Below are 23,870 nucleotides of genomic sequence, written 5' to 3'. Positions count from 1 at the left end.
TACGTGTAACTGTATCCCAGACACAAGGCCAAAGCTATCCAGAAATAGTTCACCAATAATCATATGAAGGTTCTTGAGTGGCCTATGCTGAAAAAGGAATGGCCTAAGATACTGAAAGACACATGCAAGAATGTGGTTGTGAACTACAAGAAAACACATCACTAAAACAATATTTTATTGATTATTAAAATGGCCATGGTTGATTATGAAAGCTAACATTTTGAGCACTCTGGCAGAAAAACTTAGTAAAAATTAGAGTTTTCAGCCACTGGTGTTGGAGATCTTGTCAAAATTAATTGAATTATGAACACAAAAAAGTACCATGAGGTTTTGATCACACATCCAATACCATCCGGGGAAAGGATCTAATTCGCAATAGCTTCATTTTTCAGCAACACACTGCCAATGAAAAGCATCCCTTGGATAGAAAAACACACAGTGGAACACTATCAGCCATGGATTGGTCTCCCCAGACCCTGGATTTCAACATTGTTGAAGCAGTGTGGGATCATCTCGACAGAAGACAGAAAAAAAGGCAGGCAACATCCAAAGAAGAGCTTCAAAAAGCCTGGAGAACTATTCCTATAGACTCCTACAGGAGCTTGCTTCAATGAGTTCAGCAGTGTCATAGAAATAAAGGTGGTCACACCAAATATTGTAAAAACTCTGTTCTTACCTTATGTTCTTTACTACCATGTATGTCTGCACGTTTCAAAACATCACTTTACCAACTGACAATTTTTCTGGCAAAATATAATGACACGAGGCATGTCTCAAGATTCTTGCACAGTACTATATATATAGTGTGGAAATATTGGGAAAAAAACTACTTTTGTGTAATCATATATTAAACAGATACCTTCAGTGAGCTCTCCAGCTGTATGGGTACAGTCCTTTCAGATAAATATAGATGCACACAATTAACTGGCAAGCAAGTGAATGTTACTAAAAATTTCCATATACAAGAGTTTGAAAACCTTTATAGAGTTATGTATTGTTGTAAAGAAGGATATGTCATATCATGCAAAAATAAATAGCAATGTTGGCACAATGCAGATAAAATCTGGGATTTAGACTCTAATACAACATATACGGTCAACCCACCTTCAGAGTGGGGACCGAAGACTACTGTCGAGATTTTAGTATCTGATTAGTAGGGCTGTGCGATATGACCAAAATCTCATATCCCGATATAAATCACAAAAATGTAACATTTTCTGTAAATTCTGTGAATGTCGGACAGCTCGACTTGCGGGAAGTGTTTCCATCTGCGCGTCATGTAGCTGGAGTCCAGTGTTTTAACTGATGCATGAAACTATACATTTTTAAACACAAGTTGTACCAGCCGCCGTTTTCTTTGTATTTATTACACGGCGTGCTGCGGGGAAAAGCTGTTGTTTGAGTCTAAGGTTTATTTTTTAGCACCTGGCGGCTCTTTTTTACTTCTCATCCGTAAATAATCTGCTCTTTCACGTGATTCAGTTTATTTTGAAAAGTCTCAACAGGATCTTGAGCTTTATTGTGAAAGGTTTATGTGGAAAATAAACAAGCGGACACGCGATGGTGTTACCGTCGTTGTTGCTAACCACAACGCATAAAAACAGGCGGTTGTCCGTCTGTAGTGTGGTTATATAAAATATAGGAGAAAGAGAGAACTTTAAGAAATTAATATAGCCACTACAGTGACCATCAAATGAAAAAATATTGCCGTAAACAGTTTATTTTGCGACACCACGAAACAAACGATAGTGTAAAATGAAAGATATCGTTATATGAACAGCCCTACTGATGAGGTTTTGTTTAGTTTTTTTGTATAGAATGACACTGCTTCTTCATTTCTGTGTGAAACTGTTTCATAATTAGTTTGTGCTTGTGGCAAAAAACATGTTTTGTGAGGTCACTCAAAAGTCTAGTCAAGGCCATCCTTGCACTTTTGTGAAGGTTTTTTATCTCGAGGTTGTCAGAGTGTTGTTGTCAGAGTGCAGAGGCACAGTAATCTCCTTTTTCTTTCCGTTTGACCAGTCTTTTCTAATTAGCTTCCAGTACATTTCAGCAGTTGGAAAATTCGAGCATACAGACGCCGTTTGACAATAAATCCACCTGCAATAAAAATCTGTTTAACATTTATCGGAGAACAAACAGTCAGGGCTAGGACTGCGCTTTGAACCAATTTGTGTGATGTCTGAATAAAAGACATTTCAGACATCAAATGCACATCTGTTGGCCTAGAAAAACCTATTAGCGCCTGAGCACTACACAGGAAAAACAGAAGAACAAAAGCCAGCATCTTAGAAAATCTTACAGCTCATACAAATCGTACGGTGGTCATAGTGTATTAAGTGTAGTAAACAGGCTGATGTACCATCTCTAACCCAATACACAGACTAATCTACACTTTGCTGCATTAACATCACACCTTCATACAAAGCATATTTTCCTTAATGATTAAATATTTGAATTAATAAACTTAAAAAAAAAACCAAACATTTCAAATGTCAAATAATTGCTTCATGTTTGCCTTTTTTGAGTGTCCCTTCTATTCTACAAGACATAACCTGTCTAAGTTTAAGTGTTTACATTAAAAACAGAAGTCAAGGATTTTTGGTGAGGTAAGTATTTTCTTTAATTTAACTAAAAACAAACAAATAAACAAACAGAAAAAATAATTCATGGTTCCAGTGCTCATGTCCTCTTTTCAAAAAGTATGACTACATATGCTTTTCTCATTGAAACATAACATTAATTAAAAACAGATATTAAAACCAACAACACAACATAAAACTTAACAGAACAGACAATCACTCAGTCAAAAGACACAAAGATATTGCGCCGTGTGCCAGTGCAACACTTTATTCTAAACCTACCACAATATTGAGGTTCAGTTCAAGTTTGTTCAGTCAGCAATAAATCCATGAGCTCCTCAAGAAGTTTTTTATGACACGGGGGCCTCGTGCAAGAACAGATTTGTCCCTAAGTGACAGATTTAAGAGAACTTCTCACATTCTGAAATGAAATTCATGAGAGGTCCACTCGTGCACTTTATATAGAGATTTTTTGTTAATTTGAAAGACATTTTCTTTAATGTTGCCTGCTGTGCTGCAGTAATTTCACCAATATTTCTGTAAGACGGTGACCTATTTGCAAGTCACTGTCCGGGTGCAACGTGTGTCTGATAGGATATCTAACTCGTTTAGCTGTTTTCACACCTTGAATTATTCTAGACATTACTTCACAGAGGCGCATGTGATCGGAGACAGTTTTAACCTGCCCGCTCAAGCCTGTGTGAAATCAGCCCGCACTAATGTGAGAATAGCGCAGCTAAATGTTCGTCTGGTGTATTCACACATTTTGTGTCTTGCCTCCTGCCTTATTCAGATGGCCCCCTCACCTACAGCAAATCTAACTGGTAACTGTTTCCTGCTGTGTGCCACATGTAGGAAAGAACAACTATGGATAATTTTCAGATCTAATTCCCTCGACTTTTTCCAGGGAGTCTTGTGTGAAAACAGCTGTACACGGTTTCAAACGGTGTTCTTAGATGCTGGACTTGAAAGCTCTGCAGTGTAAAACTGTTCTTGCATGAGGTCTCATGTATAAAACCTTATGCACATTCCCTGTGTGTATTAAGCTGGTAGTTTACATAAAAGTTCCCAGTGTGAGAGGTTTACCCAGCCTTCATCGGGTCACCTGAGTGGGCTGGATGACTGACATCTCTACAAACACAGTTCTGGACAGCAAGTGAAATTGCAGGGGTGAAGCCACCTTTTTCATGTTCCCTAAAAGGCACCAGTCTTTCTGATCCCTGATGTGCTGACTTGTTGAAATACAAGCGCTCACTCCACTGCTGCTTTTCAAGGCCTTAAATATTTTCAAAGCTATCAGTCCTCCTCTCACGGTTTTCGCCCCTCTGGCTCTAATCACCACCGATCTCTATACTGACCCGAACTCAGCCATCCAGGCTTCGTATTTTTCCAGGTCTGCAGCAGAAACAGACTTTGAGATCTTCTTGAGTGTCAGTGTGAAGTCCTCCATGGTCACGGGCATCTGCAGCTCTTCTTTGGACAGAGCTCGGATCTCCTCGGGGCTCAGGCCTTGGATTCGACGACGCATCGCCATCATGGAGGCGTCCCTGACGTATGTGTAAAGAAACAAGCAGGGAGTGGACAGAGGCAGACAGAAGACAGTTAGTCTTGGCACGCCAAACATAATTGCACTGTTTTAAATTACACATTTGCTGTGTTTTAGCCCTGTCAGAAAGGATTGTACCTGAGCTGTGATGAAATCCTGCAGGCTACGCTGTATGTTGGACAATGAGCATGCATCCAAGGTCAATGAAACAATGTGAGGGAGAGATGAGCAGAGACAGCTTTGGATGCATGAAATGCCTGCCATTCCTGGCAGTGCTACAGCAGAAAGGATCCCCACATCAAGGACAGGACAGTGAGGATAAAAGTCTTACACTAAAAAAACTGCTACACTGCACTACAATCAAAACAGTGCTGCGTGTTTGAAGAGACAGAGCTGATAAAAACACAACAGGGACGACGTGACCTCATGATCTGACAGTCAAATTATCATTATCGTGTGTGCAGTTACTCTTTGCATAATTTGCTTATTTAGCAAGTAATAACAGAGTTATACATTTAGGTAGAGATGAAGCAAATTACTAGCAGCCTGTGTTCCTGAGTTGATTGGTATTTATATGGAAAGGTACTAAAAGAAGGCATTGCAGTTATGAATTAGATAAAATTATTTTTTCTCAGGGCCAGATTAAAGTACCACAGTGATTCAAAAATTGGAGGTTTACTAAAAAGACAACGATTTGTAACTTAAATTTAGTCTACATGCAGGTGCAGGCCACAAAACATGACAAAGCAATAGGTGGCGATATAACCCTAACTGTCCACTGACCAAGAAGAAGAGACATAAAGGCCCACACCTTTCAAATTGCAAGGTAAAATCCCTACCCCGGAAGGAGTTTTTCCAAAAGCTCTGTAAGGTTGAGGCTGCTGAGCACGAAAACTGCTTTGTGGCAGTACTTGTGAAAAACAGAGAGGAAAAAGCCTGAGCTTCCAGTGTGCTAGCAGGACGATCACTGAGGAAGCAGCACTACTCTTGCTTCAGGCTTTTAAAAAAGATAAATTGCACAGCAGCATTCGTAAGCCACTCTGGATAAAGTGAATTAGGAGAATATAAAATCAGTCAAAGTCTAGTTTTACACAGCACTCGCAAATTGGGAACTCTGCTAAAGACCCAGAGCCAATCAGAAGTTTTTAGCGCCACAGCAACAGTTTGCCATCTCACCACTTATTACATGCTACCCCAACAGTAACGTGCAGTGATAACAATCTTTTAATAGTTTAGGTACGAGCATATTGAAACAAAGAACACAAAGCAGCATTTGCTTTACTGTGTTCTGTATATAAAACATGAAACATAAACTGATAATCAGTTTCTAAACCATGCACACCTGCAGACGTTGGTGATGTCTGCTCCAGAGTAGCCCTCGATCTTCTCAGCAATGAGGTCCAGATTTACGTCTGTAGCCAAATCCACCTCTCTCAGGTTGATCCTTAGAAGCTCGACACGACCAACAGCTACATCCAAATACACACAAAAATTTTTTTAATTTAAGGGCAATGCATCTGAAAACCAGTTAAGGAGAAATGGGAATGAAAAGCATTAGAGAGGCACATAAAACAATGATTAGAAGTCCACGGTGTTACAAAGTCATCAGTCATCTTAGTTTCTGTGCTGTCAGTCTGTGCCTGGTGAGGTCACCTGAGGGCAGAGGGATGTAGATCCGCTTTTCCAGCCGTCGTCGCAAAGCTTCATCAATGTCCCAAGGGAAGTTTGTGGCAGCCAGGACCATCACCATCTTAGAGGGGTCGTCACCCTCCAGGGCTCCCCCAACACCTGCTCGCAAAAAAAACAACAAAACAAAATTTTCAGCTTGTTTACGCAACACATTCAGTTTCAAAGTATCTCAAAAAGTCATTTAGCTGTAATGAGGCGCCAAAGGGACAAATGCATTATGACACCTGTCCCGTTTGCTTCTAATTCAAATTTTTGCAATATCCTTGATTAACTGTAACAGCAAGCCGCGCACAGCTTCACCCATTTCTCTAATCCACTAACCATCCATCTGAATAAGAAGTTCAGATTTGACCCTGCGGCTGGCTTCGTGTTCATCAGATGTTCCTCTCCTGCCACAGATGGAGTCGATCTCGTCTATAAAGATGGTCGTTGGCGCATAAAATCGGGCCTGAGAAGGAAGAAGTTTCGCATTGTGAGTTTCCTTTCCGCTGCAGTGCACACACATGTAAATAGGAAGCGGCCGCATTCTTCTGTGCTGCTTTTATCCAAAGTGCTTCGTAATTTCACTTTGATTCACCCATTCAAAAAACATACACGCACACTCACAGGGAAGGAGATAAAATGCAAGGGTTCAGCATTTTGCCCATAGGCCCAAATGCTTATTTCCACACACGCTCACCATTTCAAACAGCAGACGGACAAGTTTTTCCGACTCGCCCCTGTATTTGGAGGTCAACGTGGAGGAGGACACGTTGAAGAAAGTGGTCCCACATTCTGTGGCCACGGCTTTGGCTAACATGGTTTTCCCCGTACCTGGAGGGCCGACCATTAATACACCCTAAAAAGCAAAATGTCACACAATCTTAAAACATTAGACAAGTAAACAAATGAACACGCACACACAGAGAAAGGATCAGGCTGCAAACACAGAAGATCAGTATTCAGTTCACTACGACCATTAACAGTTGTTATATCAGTATGCGGCTCCCACATTCCTTTTAAGAACTTCCTGGGAAATAGACTTAATGGCTGCCTTGTCAAGACTCACATGAGAAGATCGATACCAAGTTAAACATTACGATAGTTGAGCACACAGGAGATTTGGGGGGGAGGGGGCTAGCTCAGTCCAGATGTTAAAAAAAAGAAAAGAAAAAAATCCATTTACCAGCACCTCTAAAGCTCGCTCCTGTGAGAATAGGATATTAGTCTGAATGTGAATGGATTGCCTTCCCGTAGACTGTAATCCCTGTTTGAGACTGGATAATTGCATGTTATTTAAAAGCCTGTGATATTAAACAAAAGTGTCAAACCCTGATTTAAATCTCCTCTATAACCATTTTTTAATATCGCTGCCACTCCGCCGTCTAACACTTCTATATCTGCTTGGCGCCTTTTGCTACGGAGATTACAGAAACCACAAAAGGAAGCACGGCTGACATAATCCATTTCATTTTAAAGAAATTTTATTTTTATGCCTCAGTCAATTTAGGCTAGTGTGTCTTATGCTGACTGCAGGACTGAGTCGAGCGACTCGGAATATAAAACAGTACTGCGGTGGGTATTGATCAGAATCTCAGCAGGAGCAGATGGGAGCGTATGTGCACCTGCATTAGGAGTAGAAACACTCAGACGTGCTGCAGAGCACAGAACAAAACGGAACTGCGTAGACCTAAATGTGCGTGCTAACAAAACACATACCTCCACTCACCTGTGTGCTGAGAAAACAACCATTGACCTGTTTTCCTCTGCAACTGACTTATCGCTCTTTAATTTTACTTCACCTTCAGTGATTAAAAAAAGAAAAAGAAAGACTATCCATCTATTTAAAGTTAGTGAAGAATTTTAATTATGCATGCCTATATAAGACAAATGAAAAGCATTGTGCTGCTATAACTCCCCCATAAAGTATTAACCCTCACATGGTTGGGCCTCAGGGGAAGCAGTCTCACATGATGAAAGTTTAAACGAGGCTGATGCAGAAGAAGCCTCCCATCTCTGTGGAGTCTGTGGAGACTTTGAAAAAATATTTTAGTTGCCGCATTTTACTTGTGATCAGGCTACGTGATCAGCCAATCTCCGAAGCTTACCGCTCTTTCTGAATTTAGCCAACTGCATTCTGCAGTGTATTGGTAGATGTTACCTGTTTAGAGATAATATGAATGACATTACATATGCAAGTTGTTCCATTTTATCAAATGACATTTGCAGACTGGTTCTTATTCTTAAAATGTGTCTTCATCTTCCTCATCAGTCATTTATTTGAGGCAGAAGTTTTCACAAATGAAAACTATTTGATTATTTAATGGTTTTTTGTGATGTTTCTCAAGCTCTCTGTGTTAGCGTGCTCTCCCTCTCCACTCGCTGAACCTCGACTTTATGGAAATTTGCATGCATGAACACAAGACAGAAATATAAAGGAAGGCGTCACTTTCTGATTCTGAACAGGCACGACTTGTTTAACATTTACTGTTAATGTTACTGTTAGGCGAGCCAAAATATTATTATTTATTGTCTTTATTTAAAATAAGCACATGTTGACTGTGAACGCCTTCAACGTGATTTTATGCTGTATTTACTTGGAACTGTTAAGTTGTTGGTGGAATCTTTTATCCCACGGCAGAGTTGTTAACGTTAGAAGAGAAATGATAAGTTTGACATTTTAATTAGTCAAGTGAGAGAGAGAAATGTGCTGCATGAGGCCAAATCTCACAGGATCAGATACAATGAGACGATATTTTTTTAGGAAATTATACAGGAACGTTTGGAAACACGTGGACAGAAAGGAGCAAGATAAAACAAAAGTCTGCAGAGCCGAACTGAGGCTGACTTGAGTTGACAGTGATAGTGTCAACAGAAATGGCGCACTTGAATAAAGTACTAGATTTAGTGTGAAGCTAACTAGTCTTGATGTAGAAGTTGGTGTTGACCTTAACGCTCAAACTTTGATGTAGCTGGTGCAACATGCTGCAAGATACTCAAAATGGTAGGTGTGCTACTGAACAAAGTGAGTATCTCACAGCTGAAAAACATCTTTATATACTTCTGCAATTACTCGCTCATTTTTTAAAACCCCCAGTAAGGAACTAGATAAAGTTTGCATGTAGAGAATATGTGAAAAATCACAGGTGTGTGTGTGTATGTGTGTGTACCTTCCAAGGGCGGCGAATGCCCTTAAAGAAATCAGGCATCCACATCGGCAACACCACTGCTTCTCTCAAGAGCTTCTTAGCATCTTCCAAATCAGCAATGTCATTCCTGCAGTTTACCAAAGTAATTAGCCAGCAGCACTGTTGAAATGTGTCCTCGTTGCAGAACCTGAGAAGTATTATATAAGTATCAGAGGATACTTCCATACCAGTGCACGTTAGGGTTACGGGACACAATATCTCTCTCCAGCGAATCCACTAGGTCACTGTCATATCCTGTGCCATCAAACTTCTTATGCCCTTCATCCCCCGGCACATCTCCCCCTTTCTTTCCCTGATGGAGACAAAAAGGTGGAAAAGAAACAGAACAAAAACCTGATGTGTTTGGAGCACAGACTTACTCATTTCCTATTTATCAATATGTTCACTAAACCATGACACAGCTGGAGTCTGAACCTTATCATCTTTGCATTTTGTGAATCCCGGCCGGTCTCCTTTAGCATTGGCCTGAGCACGGCCTCCCGGCCCTGCCCCTCGATGCTGCAGGCCAGGGGACTCTTTCCTCTGCTGCTTCACTCCACTGTTGGGCCGCTTTATTGGAACAGGATTCCTACAGAGACACACGCGCAGGAATATACTAATGGATAATAGTGTGATAATAATAGGACACACCTACATAGAGAGCCATCAACCACAGGTTCCCATCGGTTTACCAAAAGTTCCTTTAGAGCATTAGTTATAAACGAGCTCTGCTACTTTTCTGCAGAGGCACATTGTGCTTGTAGAGATGAAAGTGATTATGCAAAATATGTCTCTTTGTACTTTAAAGAGCGCTTCCTTATGGAGATGTTGTGTTCCACAGAGTTTCTGGGTAGCATCAGTAACAATCATCTCTGTCAAAACTGATGTACAGTAAGTTAAATACAGATATAGTTTGTCACTAAGAAAGCATTTGTAATCTGCAGTTAAAGGGGAAAAGTCCATATTTTGTGTTTTTGTTGTTTTAAACTCAACATGAAAAGAACAAAAGAGAGAACTGACAAAAAGATAGCAGTCTGCAAGAATCTTTCTAAGCTTTCCTGGTATTATATGTATTATATATATATTATATATATTAATGGACTCAGAATAATAAAATTTTTCCTCCAGAATTTAGGAAGTGAGGCTAAGACACTGCACTGAGCATTTAGTTTAATAATGGGTGAGATTGGAGAATAGTTTAAAACAAAATTATAACCCAAACCTTTTTAGATCACAGTGTGACATGCTTACTATAACGCTAAATATGTTTGCTGGCTCACATTTTCAAAACTTCACTTATTTATTTTAACTGACCGCAGGAAAAGAAGAAAAAAAATCCATGAAGCTAAAAACGTAGCTCCAACACATCCACACACCTGTGCTCTGCAGGGATGGGAGGGGGCCACACAGCTGGATCTTCTAGTCTCTCCTCTGGCTGCAGGGCTTGGATGTCAGTCGGCTTCTCTAACTTAAAGCTCTCCAGCGTTGCCATGATACTTTTCACTTGCTCGTACTCCTCAGTCAGTTCCTTACTAAGCTGGAAACAAAGGGAAGAGGTGCACTGCATCACTGACCATCCAGCTGAAAATACAGCAGCTGAACTAACAAAAACATACAAAAAAACCCAAAAACGAAACAATGCACAATGTTAGGCCAAAAAAAACAAAACAAAAAAAAACTCCTTCATGAAGCAGGGCGTAAAACACAATATACACACACACACACGCCATATATATATATATATATATATATATATATATATATATATATATATATATATATATATATATATATACACACACACACACACACACACACACACACACACACACACACACATACATACACGTGCGTGTGTGTGTGTGTGTAACAATTTGGGTAGTTAGTTTTAAATTCAGGATTCTTTGACTGCCGTGCTTCTCTCTTACAATGTCTCTGCATTTACACCAGCAACATTACAGAATGCTTTTACATGTGTTTTGTCCACCAGAGACGACCAAGCTAATAGATCGGAACAAACATGAGAAATTACACAAATGAAAACTTTCTTAAAATAATGCACCTTAAACAAAAAAACAAACAAACAAACAAAAAAAAACAGCCTTTGACATCAAAGGAAAGCTTTTCATCCAGGATTAAGTCCTACGTACAGTTGAACTGAAGTCTCAGGTTCAGTAACTAATATACCAGGGGACTCACCTGTTGCCATCTGACTATAAGTGCAGGGTCTCTGAGGGACTGACAGTGCTTGTGGATCTGTTGAATGACGCCCTGGTAGTACACAATGGAGGAGTCATAGTTCCCAAGCAAGGCGTACTCACGGCCCTTCTTGGCGTAGTCACATATTTCTGCAAGATTCATGATTTATAACAGCTACATGGAAAAAAGAAACAAGCAATTGCATGACCTGATTAGTGAAACAGTAAGAGTTCAAAGGTTAATGCTAGTTCAGTGTTTCAATCTAAAGCCTCCACATTTTCTTCCTTTTATTATTATTATTATTATTATTAAGTGTCCTCATTATAACCGAATCTCATAACAAGATGGGGCAGCTCCTTGAATGTCGGCTGCCCATCAGATAACTCAGAAACGGCTACACCCGGTAAAGCACGTTAGTTAAGCTAGCTGATGTCGGTTTTGAATGAACACATTTGCCCGGGGCGCTTTACCTGATTACTAAATGAAACCTCTGTTCAAATCAGCTTCTTTTTTAACACACCCTATAATATTACCGGCGTTAGCCCTTTGCTAGCTTGCTACTAGGCCACAGACGAGAAAACAAAACGAATCCTGTGCCAATAACCCAAACGGTACTTAATCCTCCCAGCTTGCGTTCAAATTTCCCGTAGACAAACACACTCACGACGAGCTAAATTAAATTTTAATTGCGTGTTCACAGAAAAAAAAAATCTCATACCTGTATGAAAAGCCCTCGCTTGTATGTTTTTAATCAGATGTCCAGCATTGAGGACAGTGTTACCATGGCCGCGGAGAGACGCCGCGCGAGGAATACAAACAGCTTTTTGCCGTGCTGCTTTCACGGATTTGCTGCAGGCTGGTAAATGTGACACCCTAGACGTCGCCGATGAAAGCAACTCAGCTGCCGACCTGTGATCGTATTAATCTAACCTAGTAAGGCCTAAATGTGTTAGATGTATTCTATGTATAACTACAAAATTAGCTACAAGTGACGGATTTGCCATTTTACATGTTTTCGCTAATTTATCAAGAACTATGTCGTGCACAAGTCTGCCACTGGTCGCCGCTAACGTGTCAAATACTGCAAGATATCGTCTTTAATTTCACTACAAAGCTTGTAGCTGTAGTTTTGGAACTTTTAATCATGTAACACGATCCTTTTCAGGTGATTAAGTGAGACTTTTTTTTCCTTAGCAGAAATTAAAGTGGATCTAGATTGTCTACAGGTCATGAATTAAAATGAAAAATAATTGCTGTGAAGCAATAACTGACAGAGCAGTGACATTACACTTCAAGTGGCAAACAACACCAGAAACATTCGGAAAAGATGACACTGAAACAACCACTTTTATTGATTTGCATCTGTACAGTGTATTATTATTATTGTATACATGCAACAAATGAAACAGTCAGCTGTGGTGTTTTTCCTCAGATCCACTGAGTTTCTTTTTCGGCATGCTTTTCAAGTGAACTATGTGGAGCAGCTATATTTTATCCCTTGTGTTCTTGAGCTTTCTTTCCAGACAGCTCTCCATGTGCATGAGCTGACACAAATACATTCAATAACAGCACCAAGTCTCACACTGCACTTTTAAGAACTAAAATATCACTTCAATTGCAATTGCACAATTGCAGTGTTTGTCACAGTATCAGCATATCTTATTGGTCCCTTTACACACACACAAAAAAAATCAAATTTTCTCTTCATTAAGTTTGTCTTTTAATTGCATTGAGAGCTGCAGATACATTGTAGTGCAGTAATGTTGCTGTACTGACGACGGCTGCATATCATTTATGATCATGCATCCACTAAAGTGCGCTCTGCAATCTTCAGTTTGCAGACTCGGCGATCGAAGTGCAGTTTGGGCTACAAATACTCAGCATACCTCCATATGCATTCATGCATTTTACGGACTTGTTTATTTAATTTAGCTGTGCCTCATACCAGGCAGGGAAAATTGTAAAATCTTGCCAAGCTTCTATCATTTCTAGCTAACTGATTTGAGAGTGCTTTGTAAATTTTAAGCCTCGTGTTGTTGAAATCTGCTTTTCTCAGCACACTCCTGAAGGACTGCCATTATAGTATTAAATAATCCAAGTACATCCATGGAGGATGTAGGTGACCTCAGCATTGACAAGTTGCTGCTTCCCGCTCTCTCTGGTTCCACATTTGCCTCAAATTGCTCTCACTGGGTTGCTTTAGTCTCAGGGGTTTGTGGCTCTTCAGTCTGTAAGCTAAAGTCAGAAAGATAGCATCCACGTTTTCCTTCTCAGATGGGTCCTTGGCTGAAGTCTCAAACAGTGGGAAGTTGTAGCTGTCAGCGAGACACTGTGCGGCTGATGTGGGAACCTCCCGGCGGTCCCTCAGGTCACACTTGTTTCCTACCATGATGCGGGGCACAAGGGGCCCCACGGAGTGCCGGCTACACTCCTGAATCCACTCGGGGATGCTCTCGAAGGAAGAAAGGCTGGTCACGTCGTACACAAAGATGACAGCGTGGACGCTGCGGTAGTAGTGCTCCACCATGCTCTTCCTGAAGCGCTCCTGACCTGCTGTGTCCCAAATCTGTAACTAGCACAGCAGAAAAAAATGATGCCACAGAGTCCTATTTAAAGCATATGGCCAGTGTTATTTTATATTTGTGCTTTTGCCAGCCAGTTCAATAGGAGGCAGCAAAGCGTCATTCCAGCTTCCCTATTTTGTTTATGCTGCTCAGCTCCAACCTTCAACGTTTGTTCTTACTACATATGCTTTATGTGTGTGTGTGTAAATATACATCTCTATTTCTGCAGAGTTAAATACTGGTTTTTTCTTAATGATTCAGCATGATGCATCTTGATTTTTTTTTTCAAAACAAAGTTTTAGCAGCTTCAGGGAAACAATGGAAGGATACTGCACAGCAGAATAAGCTATACATTATCACCACAGACTGGATTTTTGCACTTGCTCAAACAAATGTTGGTTAAGTTAGGATAGTTAGGGCATTTTTGCAGCAGACACTTGGGCATCTTACAGAAGGAGAACCTGAAGTTTAAATTATTAAACCAGAGATGGCTGAATTCCTTTTATCGGCAATCGGGTAATGTGCATCCTGGCTCACTGCCTTTTACTCACTCACTGTCATGGTTTACTGAAACACCGACAGACAGAGCTAACATTAGTGTCATTATTATAGACTGCATGTTCCCACTGTGATGAGTCAAATTGTCTGCTGTGGAAAGTGCTCCAAAATAGACCTTTTTTGACAGCATCTCCAAAAAATGGGTTTAAATTTGCGGGAAAAACTATTAAAAATCTACTTGGGTGACCTGTTATTGTGTTGCATCTGGATCACTTCATCAGACTGGGGCATGATCTGTTTCACTTTGACTGGAAGCTCGTAAAAAGGGGGGAAATCTCCAGGCAAATGAGGATAGAATGAAGATAAACACTTATATGTGGAAGAACAGAAATGACTATGAACTGGCTTTACACCAAGTTTCGTTATTCCCTTTCTTGTGAACAATGACAATGGCCTCATAGGGGTGACAAAGCCTTCATTTTAACAACTGGTCAAAGTAAGCTCCATCACATGCCTACAGGCTGAAAACAGACTCCAGGTCAGGCTCTGTGAGCTGACCTATAAACCTAACATAGCCAAAAAAACAGTGAACGTTCACAGGTATCTGCCGTGTGCCTTTCTTGAAATGTAGGACTTCTCACCTTGATACTCTCTCCGTCCAGCTCCAGCGTCCTCTCTCTGAAATCGACCCCGATAGTTGCCTCAGGGTTTTTCAGGAAAGTGCCCCCGCAGAACCGGTAGGTCAAACACGTCTTCCCCACATTTGAGTCTCCTATTACTATTATCTTGAAAATCCGAGCGTGTGTAGTGTCGTATTCGTGGTGAGAGGAGAGCTCCAGGGAATCGTTTCGACTGAAAATTGTGTCAAATTCCTCCCCAGGTTTGTTTTCTATTGCCATTGCTCATCTTCTCGCGGTCTGGACGGCGCTACAGCTCTGAAATATCGCGAGACTCCAAAGGAGAGTACCTTTGAACCTATGTACTTAAATGTAGCTGTAGGCTACGTGCAGAATACAAGCAATTCATCAAATTCTTGTGTTATTTAGCTGTACACATTATTCTGTAGAGATCCGATAGAGAACTTGCTAGAGGAAAAGAACAATTAAAAAATGTAACGTGGAATATGGTTAGAGATTATTTTCCCCTTTCCTTTCTTTTGAATTATTCGGGGGGGGGGGGGGGGGGGGGGGGTATCCTATTTTGAATTGAGTAAGTGGTAAAATAAAAATAAAAAAAATAGACGAATTCAAGTCTGAAAGTCAGTATTTCAGATACTTTCCAATAAAAATCTGATGGTGCTTTACTGCAGTCATAATTACTTTCATGAGTTTTGACTAGACCCCCAACACCGCTGGCTGAAGTACAGCCCCAGTTTAGAGCCTCCACTGTGTTTTGGAGATGCATGTAGATGCTCACTGTCATACCTCTCTCCTGATCTCCTCTGTAAATATTTATGATGACTTGAGTGAGAAATGTCAAATTTGGATCCATCACTTCGCAAGACACAGATTTTCAGTCCAGGTTTTATGTCATTTGGCCATACACAAAAATGACAGCACAGTTGTGTCGATTTTTTTTCTGTTTCCTCTCCTTGAGAATGACCTCATGGCAGCCAATCTCTCCAATCCCGATTTGCCTTCAAGGAACAGCAACAACCCACCCTCCGCTATTTCTTAGAAAAAACACTTACAAAAAAAAAGAGACTAGAAAGTCTAACTACTTGGAAAAAAGAAATGAGGGGTGGATCAAGACTTCAGCACAGTCAGTACAAAATATTTCAGAAAAGTTTTTTTAAATCTATAAATTTTTATTTTTAAAATCATGTATGCTATTATACTTATTTACATACAGACATATCACTCAACCACAAACACTTCAGTAGGTATCCTCCAAGAGCACAAATATATTAACCTCATACAAATTTGTACAACTTACAAAACAAAGAGAACATCTAACAATGGAAATCCATTAAACAGAGACAGTCTCAAATAAATACAAACATAAGATTTTTTATTTAAAAAAAAAAAAAAATCATTCTGCTTTTCTGTAGCAATTCAATCAGTCAACACATCATGAATGTCTCATAAAAAAAAGTATTACCATTAGTTTCATTAATGACACATTTTTCTATTAAAACTCAATCCTCCTAGAATTAGAACCATGTTTCTGTTTTGCACCATATTAAACTCACAATACTCACAAGAACACTCTTCAGAACCCAAACCTTCCAGTTTCACCACGCAGTGGCAATAAATACGACTTCTGTAAAACTCAGCACTACACACACTTGTAACTCTGCAGCATACACTGATGTTTATTTGACACATTTACCAAAAACAGCTTTATAATCCACAGCCAAGCACCCCATCTACTTCAAGAAACTTCATTATTCATCAGAGAGACAGTCGGGACTCCACTATTTTAACAGTTTATTTTGTAAACCCAGCTCTGGAACCAGCAGCTCTATTTCTACCATGCCTTCGCTGCATGTCATTACCCACAGTTCCTCCCCCTTTACTCCCAAAACTGCTTGATAAAAACCCCTGACTAAGAGTCACTCATGATTATACTCTTCAGTGTTTTCAGAGGTGCTGACTCAACTTTATGGTCATTGTTTTTGTGTGATTCATTATTCTGCTGATGAGGATATGTAATATTTTATCTCCACCATTTATCTCAGTAAGTGCAAATAGCGTAGGGGTTGCTTGGCTGGGACAATGGCTTCTCTGCAGTCTTCTGGCAAGCAGATAAATCATCACACCCAAGCAATACTCAAAACCCCTCCCCCCCAAAAAAACTGTTGCAACACACACATTAAAAATAAAGTATAGATAAGAAAACACACACATACACTCTGTGATTTCAAACAAAACCATTTGTCACCAAAACATTGTGATCGCACTACATCTAAAAAGGAACCTCTGTCATCGCAAATGGGCTAAACCTGAGAGAGTGTACAGTACATTGGCTCCTAGACTTCACGCAGCAGTTTTTGGAGCACCGCCCGTGTGTGTGTGTGATGTCGCTGTGTGCATCAACTACATAAAAAGGACCATAAATTTTAAAGCCCAGTTCATAACCAGTTCGTTCATAGTCATAAACAAGAGGCACTTGAGATGTCTGATATGACAAACACTCAAGCCATGATTTCACGCTGATCTTAAGCTTGCATGCTCATTTATTCACTCTAAAGAGAAAAGGCTTACCCAAATAACTCTTCATGTAACATAATGTTAAAGCTTAACAGCGGCTCTCCACTTAGGAGTACTAGTGGGCACATTCATAGAGCTTTAGGTTCTTCTGTAGCTCTCTGGTACAGCTTTGTCAAGCGACATCACTCGAATATCTCAGCTCGAGTTTGACGTGGACAAATCTCTCACAGGCTCTACGAGCTAGGAGAGAAGGGCCTCAGGAAGCATGTGATGAAAGCATTACAGATGTGGCATCCATGTGAAACCTTTAGGTGTTGCACGCAAAAGACGCAAAGCACTACTGCTAATCCATAATTTTTTTCCCCCTTTTCTACTCCTTAAACTTTTGTTTCACTTGCACTTTCACTGACACTCTGTTTCCACATGGATCAAGTGTAGTCCCACAGATTCTCTGACATTTTTGAACCAGGAAAAGCGTTAAGTGAAGGCTCAGTTCCAGCAATTATTGCAATTATTCCCAATTAGTAACCCCTGTATTTGCCCAGCAGAAATGCTGTGAAAGAGGCACAGTAAACATTTTCTCTGGTTTTATGCATCCCAATATTAACATTACTGATCACACGTATGAAAATATTTTTTTAACAACCTGTGCTTCTCCTGACTGTTTTAACACTGAATAAATACTTCAATGCTCCCCGTTAGACAAAACCAACCTGTAAAAACCCAATAATTTAATTAATTTTGACACTGCAACACACTTCACTACCAGTTCTCATCAGAGAATGAGCTAGAGCTGCCAGAGTCTGAATCTGCATCTGTCAGCCCATCAAAATCCCAGTCTGCACTGGAGCCACTGTCATCGTCCTCCTCTGTGGAGAAGCTGTGGGCAGAGCTAAGGCACGCTGGGTAAACACGCGTTGAAACACATACGGGCCCCAGCGTGGACACGTACACCGCCATGATATTCTTCCACGTGTCCCTGGCCGGGTCGTACTCGTGGATGAGGACTCTGTTCTTGTTGTGCTGCAGTAAAGTCTGAGTGAGGAGGAGCAGCTTGCCGTTGTGTTGGATCACCTGATAATTTAGAGCTCGGCTGTCGATGGGAATGTCGCCGAGCCTCTTCCACTCACCCCTAGTGGGGCTGTAGGCTTTCACCACAGGGATGTCGCACACACAGACAATCTGGTCCTGGAACACACAGGCCTTGTGAAGCTTGTCTCGCCTCAGCGACCCACAGTGGCGCCAGCGGTTCCTCTTGGGATCGTAGCAAAGCATTCGCCTTTTGTTCACCACGTACAAGTGGTCATGTAGGGCTACCACCTGCATTTTACCCAGAGAATGAGGCAGAGGAGCCACAAACGTCCACTGGTTCCTCTGGACGCTGTAACACTCCACCTCCTTCAGTCTGGCATCCGTCACCGGGTTTCTTCCTCCCAGAAGGTACACATGCCCGTTGAGGTAGCCCATTCCAGAATGTATTCTGCCCAGTGGCCTCTCTGCCAACTCCTGCCAGCTGTTGAGCACAGGGTTGTAAAGCCAGAAGTGTTTCGAGAGGTGGGACGCCAAGTACAAGTTGTTTTCAGGGGTGGCACAGGCGATTAAGGACTCCATGGTGGAGCGTTTGTAATCCTGACTGCTCAGATCCTCTAAAGGAGGGGCCATGAAGTACAGGTCCTCCGAGTATGGGTCGCAGCACATTATGTTGTCATTAGGTAGGCCAAAGAAGAGGATCATCTCTTTTGCGCTCACACCTATTCTGTGTTTTGGCACATCCAGAGTAGCAGACATGACACAGCCGTCCTCGGGGGACTTGTTAAAAAATGATGCCAGGTATTTCTCAATGAAAGGCCTTGCCATGAGGCTCTCCAGGTAACACTTGTCCTTCTCAGTGAACAAGTTCCAGCGGACACACTTTAGTGCTTGCAGCGCATCCTCTTTTTTCTGTGCTGCGTTCACCTCGATCCACTGCAGAGCAGCCGAGCACACCTTCTTCTCACAATCCACATCCAGGGTGTCCAGAGACAGCAACTCCTTCAGCTGCTTCAGGTCCAGCTCGCAAAGATCCCCCCCATTACACACCAGGCCGAAGTTCCTGGCAATGAAAGCTTGCGCATTCTCCTTCAGCTCGGGGTTATCATAGGTGTCAGCAAATTTCAGTACCCCCACACAGTTAGACAAATCCAGTCTCCTTGTCATGAAACTGGAGCAAGCTTTCCTGATGTACTCCAGCTGGAGCATGTTGGCCGCTGCATACAGCCTCTGCACGTTACTCTCCGTGATGGTCACCCTGCCCGTGTAGCAGTAATCGATGATGACGGACATAGACTCAGGATCGACCCCACGGATGACCACAGTTTCCTGCACGCTCTCGTTTAACCCACCGGTGAACATGCCTTTGAAGTAGGGGCTAGCAGCTGCCAGGACGTTGCGGCTGCAGAAGAAAAGTTGGTCGATGGCACCTCTGGTGGGGTTGCCGCTGTGCTCCAAAGACTCCTCTTCATACTCAACTCCGATAGTAACGTCCCCGAGCAGCCGGCAATCGTAAAGCAACTTCAACCCGTTCATCAAACCCCGAGCGTGATTGGCGTCCTCCAGCACCTCGGGACCACTGAAGCAACTCAGCGCCGAGGCCATTGTTGCAACTTAAGCGATTAGTTAGCTATTTCACGTCGGCCAGTGTTTCAAAAAGCACCGTGTGACGCGGTAAACATGCTCGGTAACGCCAAGTTCCCCGAGCTCTGATAATGACACGTCCGTTTACACGTGAAAATCAAACATAAGCAGTGTGGATAAATGCAACAGCGATTTAACAGCTGAACGATCGCCGGGATGTCTGAAATCCGGCAGCTGTCGGCCTGTAAATGAGCATAATGTCACGGTCAAAGTAGAAAAAGACCCGCACACCACTTCCAAGGAGCTGCTTTACCGATAACGTTCATTTTCACTAAATTCCTCCTCGTTGCTGTTTTCTGTTTTGAGTGTAGCAGCTGGCACAAACGTCAACACGGCCAGGTTTTGAGCTACATATTCCGAGAAGAACTTCCACAATAAAGTACAGTTGTACGTATAGATATCGCGCGTTCTTTTAGTTCATCTTTTTAAGCAGTGCTATACGCTCTGGGTGGGTTTTAATATTCTATTTTGACCACGAATCTCATTTTAAAATACGCAAATTAGTATTTTAAATCAAATTAAACAAATTTAAAAAATCTTATTTTGAAGGCTTCTTTGATTAACTTCCACACTGGCTCGTTGCGCACTCATACAACCTTGCTTAAAAAAGAGTGCCCTCTGATTGGTTTGTGCAACTGGGTCAACTGAATTTGATTGATTGGAACATAATATGGTTCCTCCCACTACTTTCCCCTTTGCTAAAGCGGATAATTCTGGAAATTAAACAATGGACCTCTATGTCTTTTGTGTTTACTTGTATTTTTATATAATTGTGTTATATATATATTTTTAGAAACTAATACTATTTTGTAATAATCTTAATATATCTATATTTCTTATATGTTTATTTGTATTTTTATGTAATTGTGTTATTTCATTTTTATATCATTACCATATCTTCAATTAATCCTTATGTATTATTTCTAATTGCTCACGTGGTCTCAGTCCTTACTGCCTTTAAGCAAAATTATTAATGTAATCCTTTTACAGTCAAATTTTACATTTTGTCCTCAGATAATAATCAAATCAAATCAAATCAAATCACTTTTATTGTCACATCACATGTGCAGGTACATTGGTACAGCACATGTGAGTGAAATTCTTGTGTGCGAGCTTCACAAGCAACAGAGTTGTGCAAAATACAATAATGTAAACAAGCAAAATACAAGAATGGCTACATCTGAAACTAATAAATATATGTACAATATATAATAGTATATGCATTTCTGGATGTGTATACTAAATATTTTTCTACGTGTGTGTGTGTGTGTGTGTTAATTAGTTAATAAACTAACTAATAGAAGTTTAGTAAACTAAATTCTAAAAATAGATAATAGATTATTAAGCTGAGGTGAAGGCGGTATCATCATCTGTGGTGTCATCCTTTCATCCAACTCTCAGCGTGAATCAATAAATGTGTTTTATGAGTCCCTGCTCTCAGTTAGATAGTTGTCCAGCACATATTGCCACTATAAAACTATAATATTTTAATTTAATGCTTAATAACTCCCCAAACCCCATTTATGATTAATACTGAAGTCTCTATAGTCTGGCATGGGCTATTTATTTGATTTGCTGTAACACATTAGAGCTTCTTCTCTGTGGTATATGTGACAGCCAGACACTATGCATAAAAAATATGAAATATATGGATTCATACCATCATTAAAAAATCATGTCCCTTGCACTGCAGTTTAGTATATGCATCATTCAGCCACATGTGCATATTGGCCCTTTATGGTCAGATGTTTGTTTAAATGCAGTATACATATCCACCAATAATTATCTCTCCTTAAAATGGTCCCATCAGCCATACCTTACTACAGACTTTTCCATTTACACCTGTGCTCTTTGTAGCCAACTATAACAACATATATACACAGTTGATCCACATAAACTGTCTTGACCTTTGTCGTTTGTACATCAATTAAAATAAATAAACTTTTTGAAATCAAAAGTTTATTTAGGATTCCAAAGACAGCCTTTATCCTTATTGCAAAGCTTTAATTTCTTGCACTACAAAAAGTAGCATATATCATGATTTGTTGGTTAATTGACTCTGAGTCCATTTGCTTCTTTGCAGTATCACATATGCACATGTAGAACACAAATTACAGACATAGCCACAGCTACTTGCGTTTTCACCCAGGTTTAAGTGAATCTACGACTTAGGTCGTTGATTTTACGTAGTGCGTCTCGGTTGTCGATGGTCCTGTGGACTGTGATGAGGAAGGGGAAGGCAGAGGGAAGCTCCACCCTTTGACTCAGTTTCTGGTGACCCCAGTGAAGGCAATGCAGTCTCTCAGCCAGGTCCCGTCTGCCAGCTCGTTCCAGTCCGTCTTGCAGCAGCTTGGTCTTATTTGGCTTGTCCCATGACTTCTCGTACCTGCAAATAAAGAGGGACCTCTAAAAAGTATTTCATGGAAAGAAGAGAAATTCACTGATGTATAAAAAGCCAAAAAAAAGAGAACTGTATAAAAGTGACAGAGTGTCTAGAGAGCCCAAGTGACCATGATAAAACACAAATAAGTTATTTAAGTTTCTCACATGAGATTGCTGGGCATCTGCTTCAATTTCTTAAGACTACAATGATTTCAGATGACGTATAAAATTGGACTAAACACTGCTAAGATAAACAGATGTTGCCTTTTGATTTAGAAACACCAGTTTCTAAACAAAGCACATGCTACTTTCAAAAGTATACACACAGACTTTACCAGCTTTCCAGCATGGCCTTGGCCTGGACACTCTTCTCTGTAGAGCTGCCGTGGAAGCGTCCTATCTCAGTTCTGTTGAAGCCAAGCTCATATGCCAAAACTGTCCACTCAAAACCAAGCTGCCTGGAAATCTCCTGCAGCGTCTTTAGATTGATCACAGCATCCTGTAGGCAAAAAAAAAATAAAAAAGAGGGGAGGGGGATTCCATTGAGAAAAACGATCTAGTATAAATGATCTGCGCAAAAGTGCAGAAGAAAGCAGATTAGACATACCTCCTGGGCTTTGTTGGGCATTATCAAAAACTCCAAAAGGTCAGCACTGTGCACTCAATATCTGTCTTCAGGTCTGGTTTAATGATTTTGCGCAAAAGATAAAAGATAAGAGATTTTAGTCACCTTTCCTGAGGTACAGTATGTTAAAGTAGGGCGTGTTTGAGTGTTACTCTGGAGATTTAAAATCAACATACTCACTTGTTAAACATTAGTCACTTTGTGACCACCTTGTGACACTAACAGCTGCCACAGTGAATCTTCCAAAACCTCAAAACCCCCTAACTGTAATGTGCTAAAACTGAATTCTACATTTATTTTTTGAGCAGTAGCTTCCATAATATCAGCGATATTAGCATTCAGATATACTTTACACTTGAAGGAATATAGGACTGAACTTGGTTTAGTATTGTATTTTTACTAGGGAAGAATACAGGAATATGGTTTCACCCTTAGACCACCATTACTCCAAATGCTTTTAAGCTGAGTCATATCTGAGTTAAAGAAGGCATAGAGTTTGAACTGCAGTAAGTAGAGCTACAACTCCCCATTCATCCATCCCTTCGCAACTTTTCGATGGCCAGGTCATGGGGGGCAGAAGTCTAAGTCCCCAGCCACCTGTTCCCAAACCAGCCAGGAGACATAATTTCCTTGGTCTGCTCAGGCATCTCGTACTAGTGGGAGATGCTCAAAACAACTGGAGGCGTTCAGACATAAAAACAAAAAGAATTGAGGCGTTTCTGTGTCCTAGAGAGCCTATAGTTATGCCTTCGTGGGCAACATGCTCCTGGTAGGGTTTCCACAGCTCATCACT

The 23,870-nt window shown here is 40.8% G+C and overlaps 4 protein-coding genes across 9 annotated transcripts; all 4 read right to left on the bottom strand.

Annotated features, from left to right (window-relative positions):
• Window positions 1-2,581: 2,581 nt before the first annotated feature.
• On the bottom strand, window positions 2,582-12,178 carry katnal1 (katanin p60 subunit A-like 1). 5 transcript variants are annotated; one of them, XM_086266730.1, is made up of 12 exons: window positions 11,902-12,169; window positions 11,184-11,357; window positions 10,361-10,521; window positions 9,420-9,573; window positions 9,173-9,297; window positions 8,967-9,072; window positions 6,497-6,655; window positions 6,139-6,265; window positions 5,782-5,916; window positions 5,471-5,597; window positions 4,267-4,296; window positions 2,583-4,129 (listed from the first exon to the last, which is right to left on the bottom strand). In XM_086266730.1, exons 2-12 carry the CDS (start codon window positions 11,343-11,345, stop codon window positions 3,931-3,933), a joined length of 1,485 nt encoding a protein of 494 aa, XP_086122856.1. In that variant the 5' UTR covers window positions 11,346-11,357; window positions 11,902-12,169; the 3' UTR covers window positions 2,583-3,930. The 5 variants fall into 5 exon arrangements, with proteins under 5 accessions (XP_086122860.1, XP_086122856.1, XP_086122857.1 ...); XM_086266733.1 differs by having other exon boundaries at window positions 4,011-4,129; window positions 4,267-4,403; window positions 11,902-12,170; XM_086266734.1 differs by lacking the exon at window positions 6,497-6,655 and having other exon boundaries at window positions 2,582-4,129; window positions 11,902-12,178.
• Window positions 12,179-12,506: 328 nt separating this feature from the next.
• LOC147311291 (ras-related protein Rab-33B) lies at window positions 12,507-15,170 on the bottom strand. Of its 2 annotated transcripts, none has more exons than XM_086267310.1 (2): window positions 14,887-15,170; window positions 12,507-13,755 (listed from the first exon to the last, which is right to left on the bottom strand). In XM_086267310.1, exons 1-2 carry the CDS (start codon window positions 15,142-15,144, stop codon window positions 13,309-13,311), a joined length of 705 nt encoding a protein of 234 aa, XP_086123436.1. In that variant the 5' UTR covers window positions 15,145-15,170; the 3' UTR covers window positions 12,507-13,308. The 2 variants fall into 2 exon arrangements, with proteins under 2 accessions (XP_086123436.1, XP_086123437.1); XM_086267311.1 differs by having other exon boundaries at window positions 12,507-13,749.
• A 1,095-nt stretch (window positions 15,171-16,265) lies between these two features.
• On the bottom strand, window positions 16,266-20,494 carry kbtbd7 (kelch repeat and BTB (POZ) domain containing 7). Its single transcript, XM_086267341.1, has one exon. The coding sequence runs from the start codon at window positions 20,029-20,031 to the stop codon at window positions 18,160-18,162; it is 1,872 nt and encodes a 623-aa protein (XP_086123467.1). The 5' UTR covers window positions 20,032-20,494; the 3' UTR covers window positions 16,266-18,159.
• A 651-nt stretch (window positions 20,495-21,145) lies between these two features.
• On the bottom strand, window positions 21,146-23,804 carry LOC147311289 (uncharacterized). Its single transcript, XM_086266671.1, has 3 exons — window positions 23,060-23,804; window positions 22,788-22,951; window positions 21,146-22,456 (listed from the first exon to the last, which is right to left on the bottom strand). Exons 1-3 carry the CDS (start codon window positions 23,078-23,080, stop codon window positions 22,222-22,224), a joined length of 420 nt encoding a protein of 139 aa, XP_086122797.1. The 5' UTR covers window positions 23,081-23,804; the 3' UTR covers window positions 21,146-22,221.
• Between the last annotated feature and the right edge of the window lie 66 nt (window positions 23,805-23,870).

The sequence above is a fragment of the Aulonocara sp. 'chitande type north' Nkhata Bay genome, linkage group LG16, assembly GCF_057382095.1.
Source record: "Aulonocara sp. 'chitande type north' Nkhata Bay isolate Kocher_YH1m ecotype deep benthic linkage group LG16, A_spYH_male_GT1.1, whole genome shotgun sequence".
Lineage (NCBI taxonomy): Eukaryota > Metazoa > Chordata > Actinopteri > Cichliformes > Cichlidae > Aulonocara > Aulonocara sp. 'chitande type north' Nkhata Bay.
This window is presented reverse-complemented; position numbering and strand designations above follow the sequence as displayed.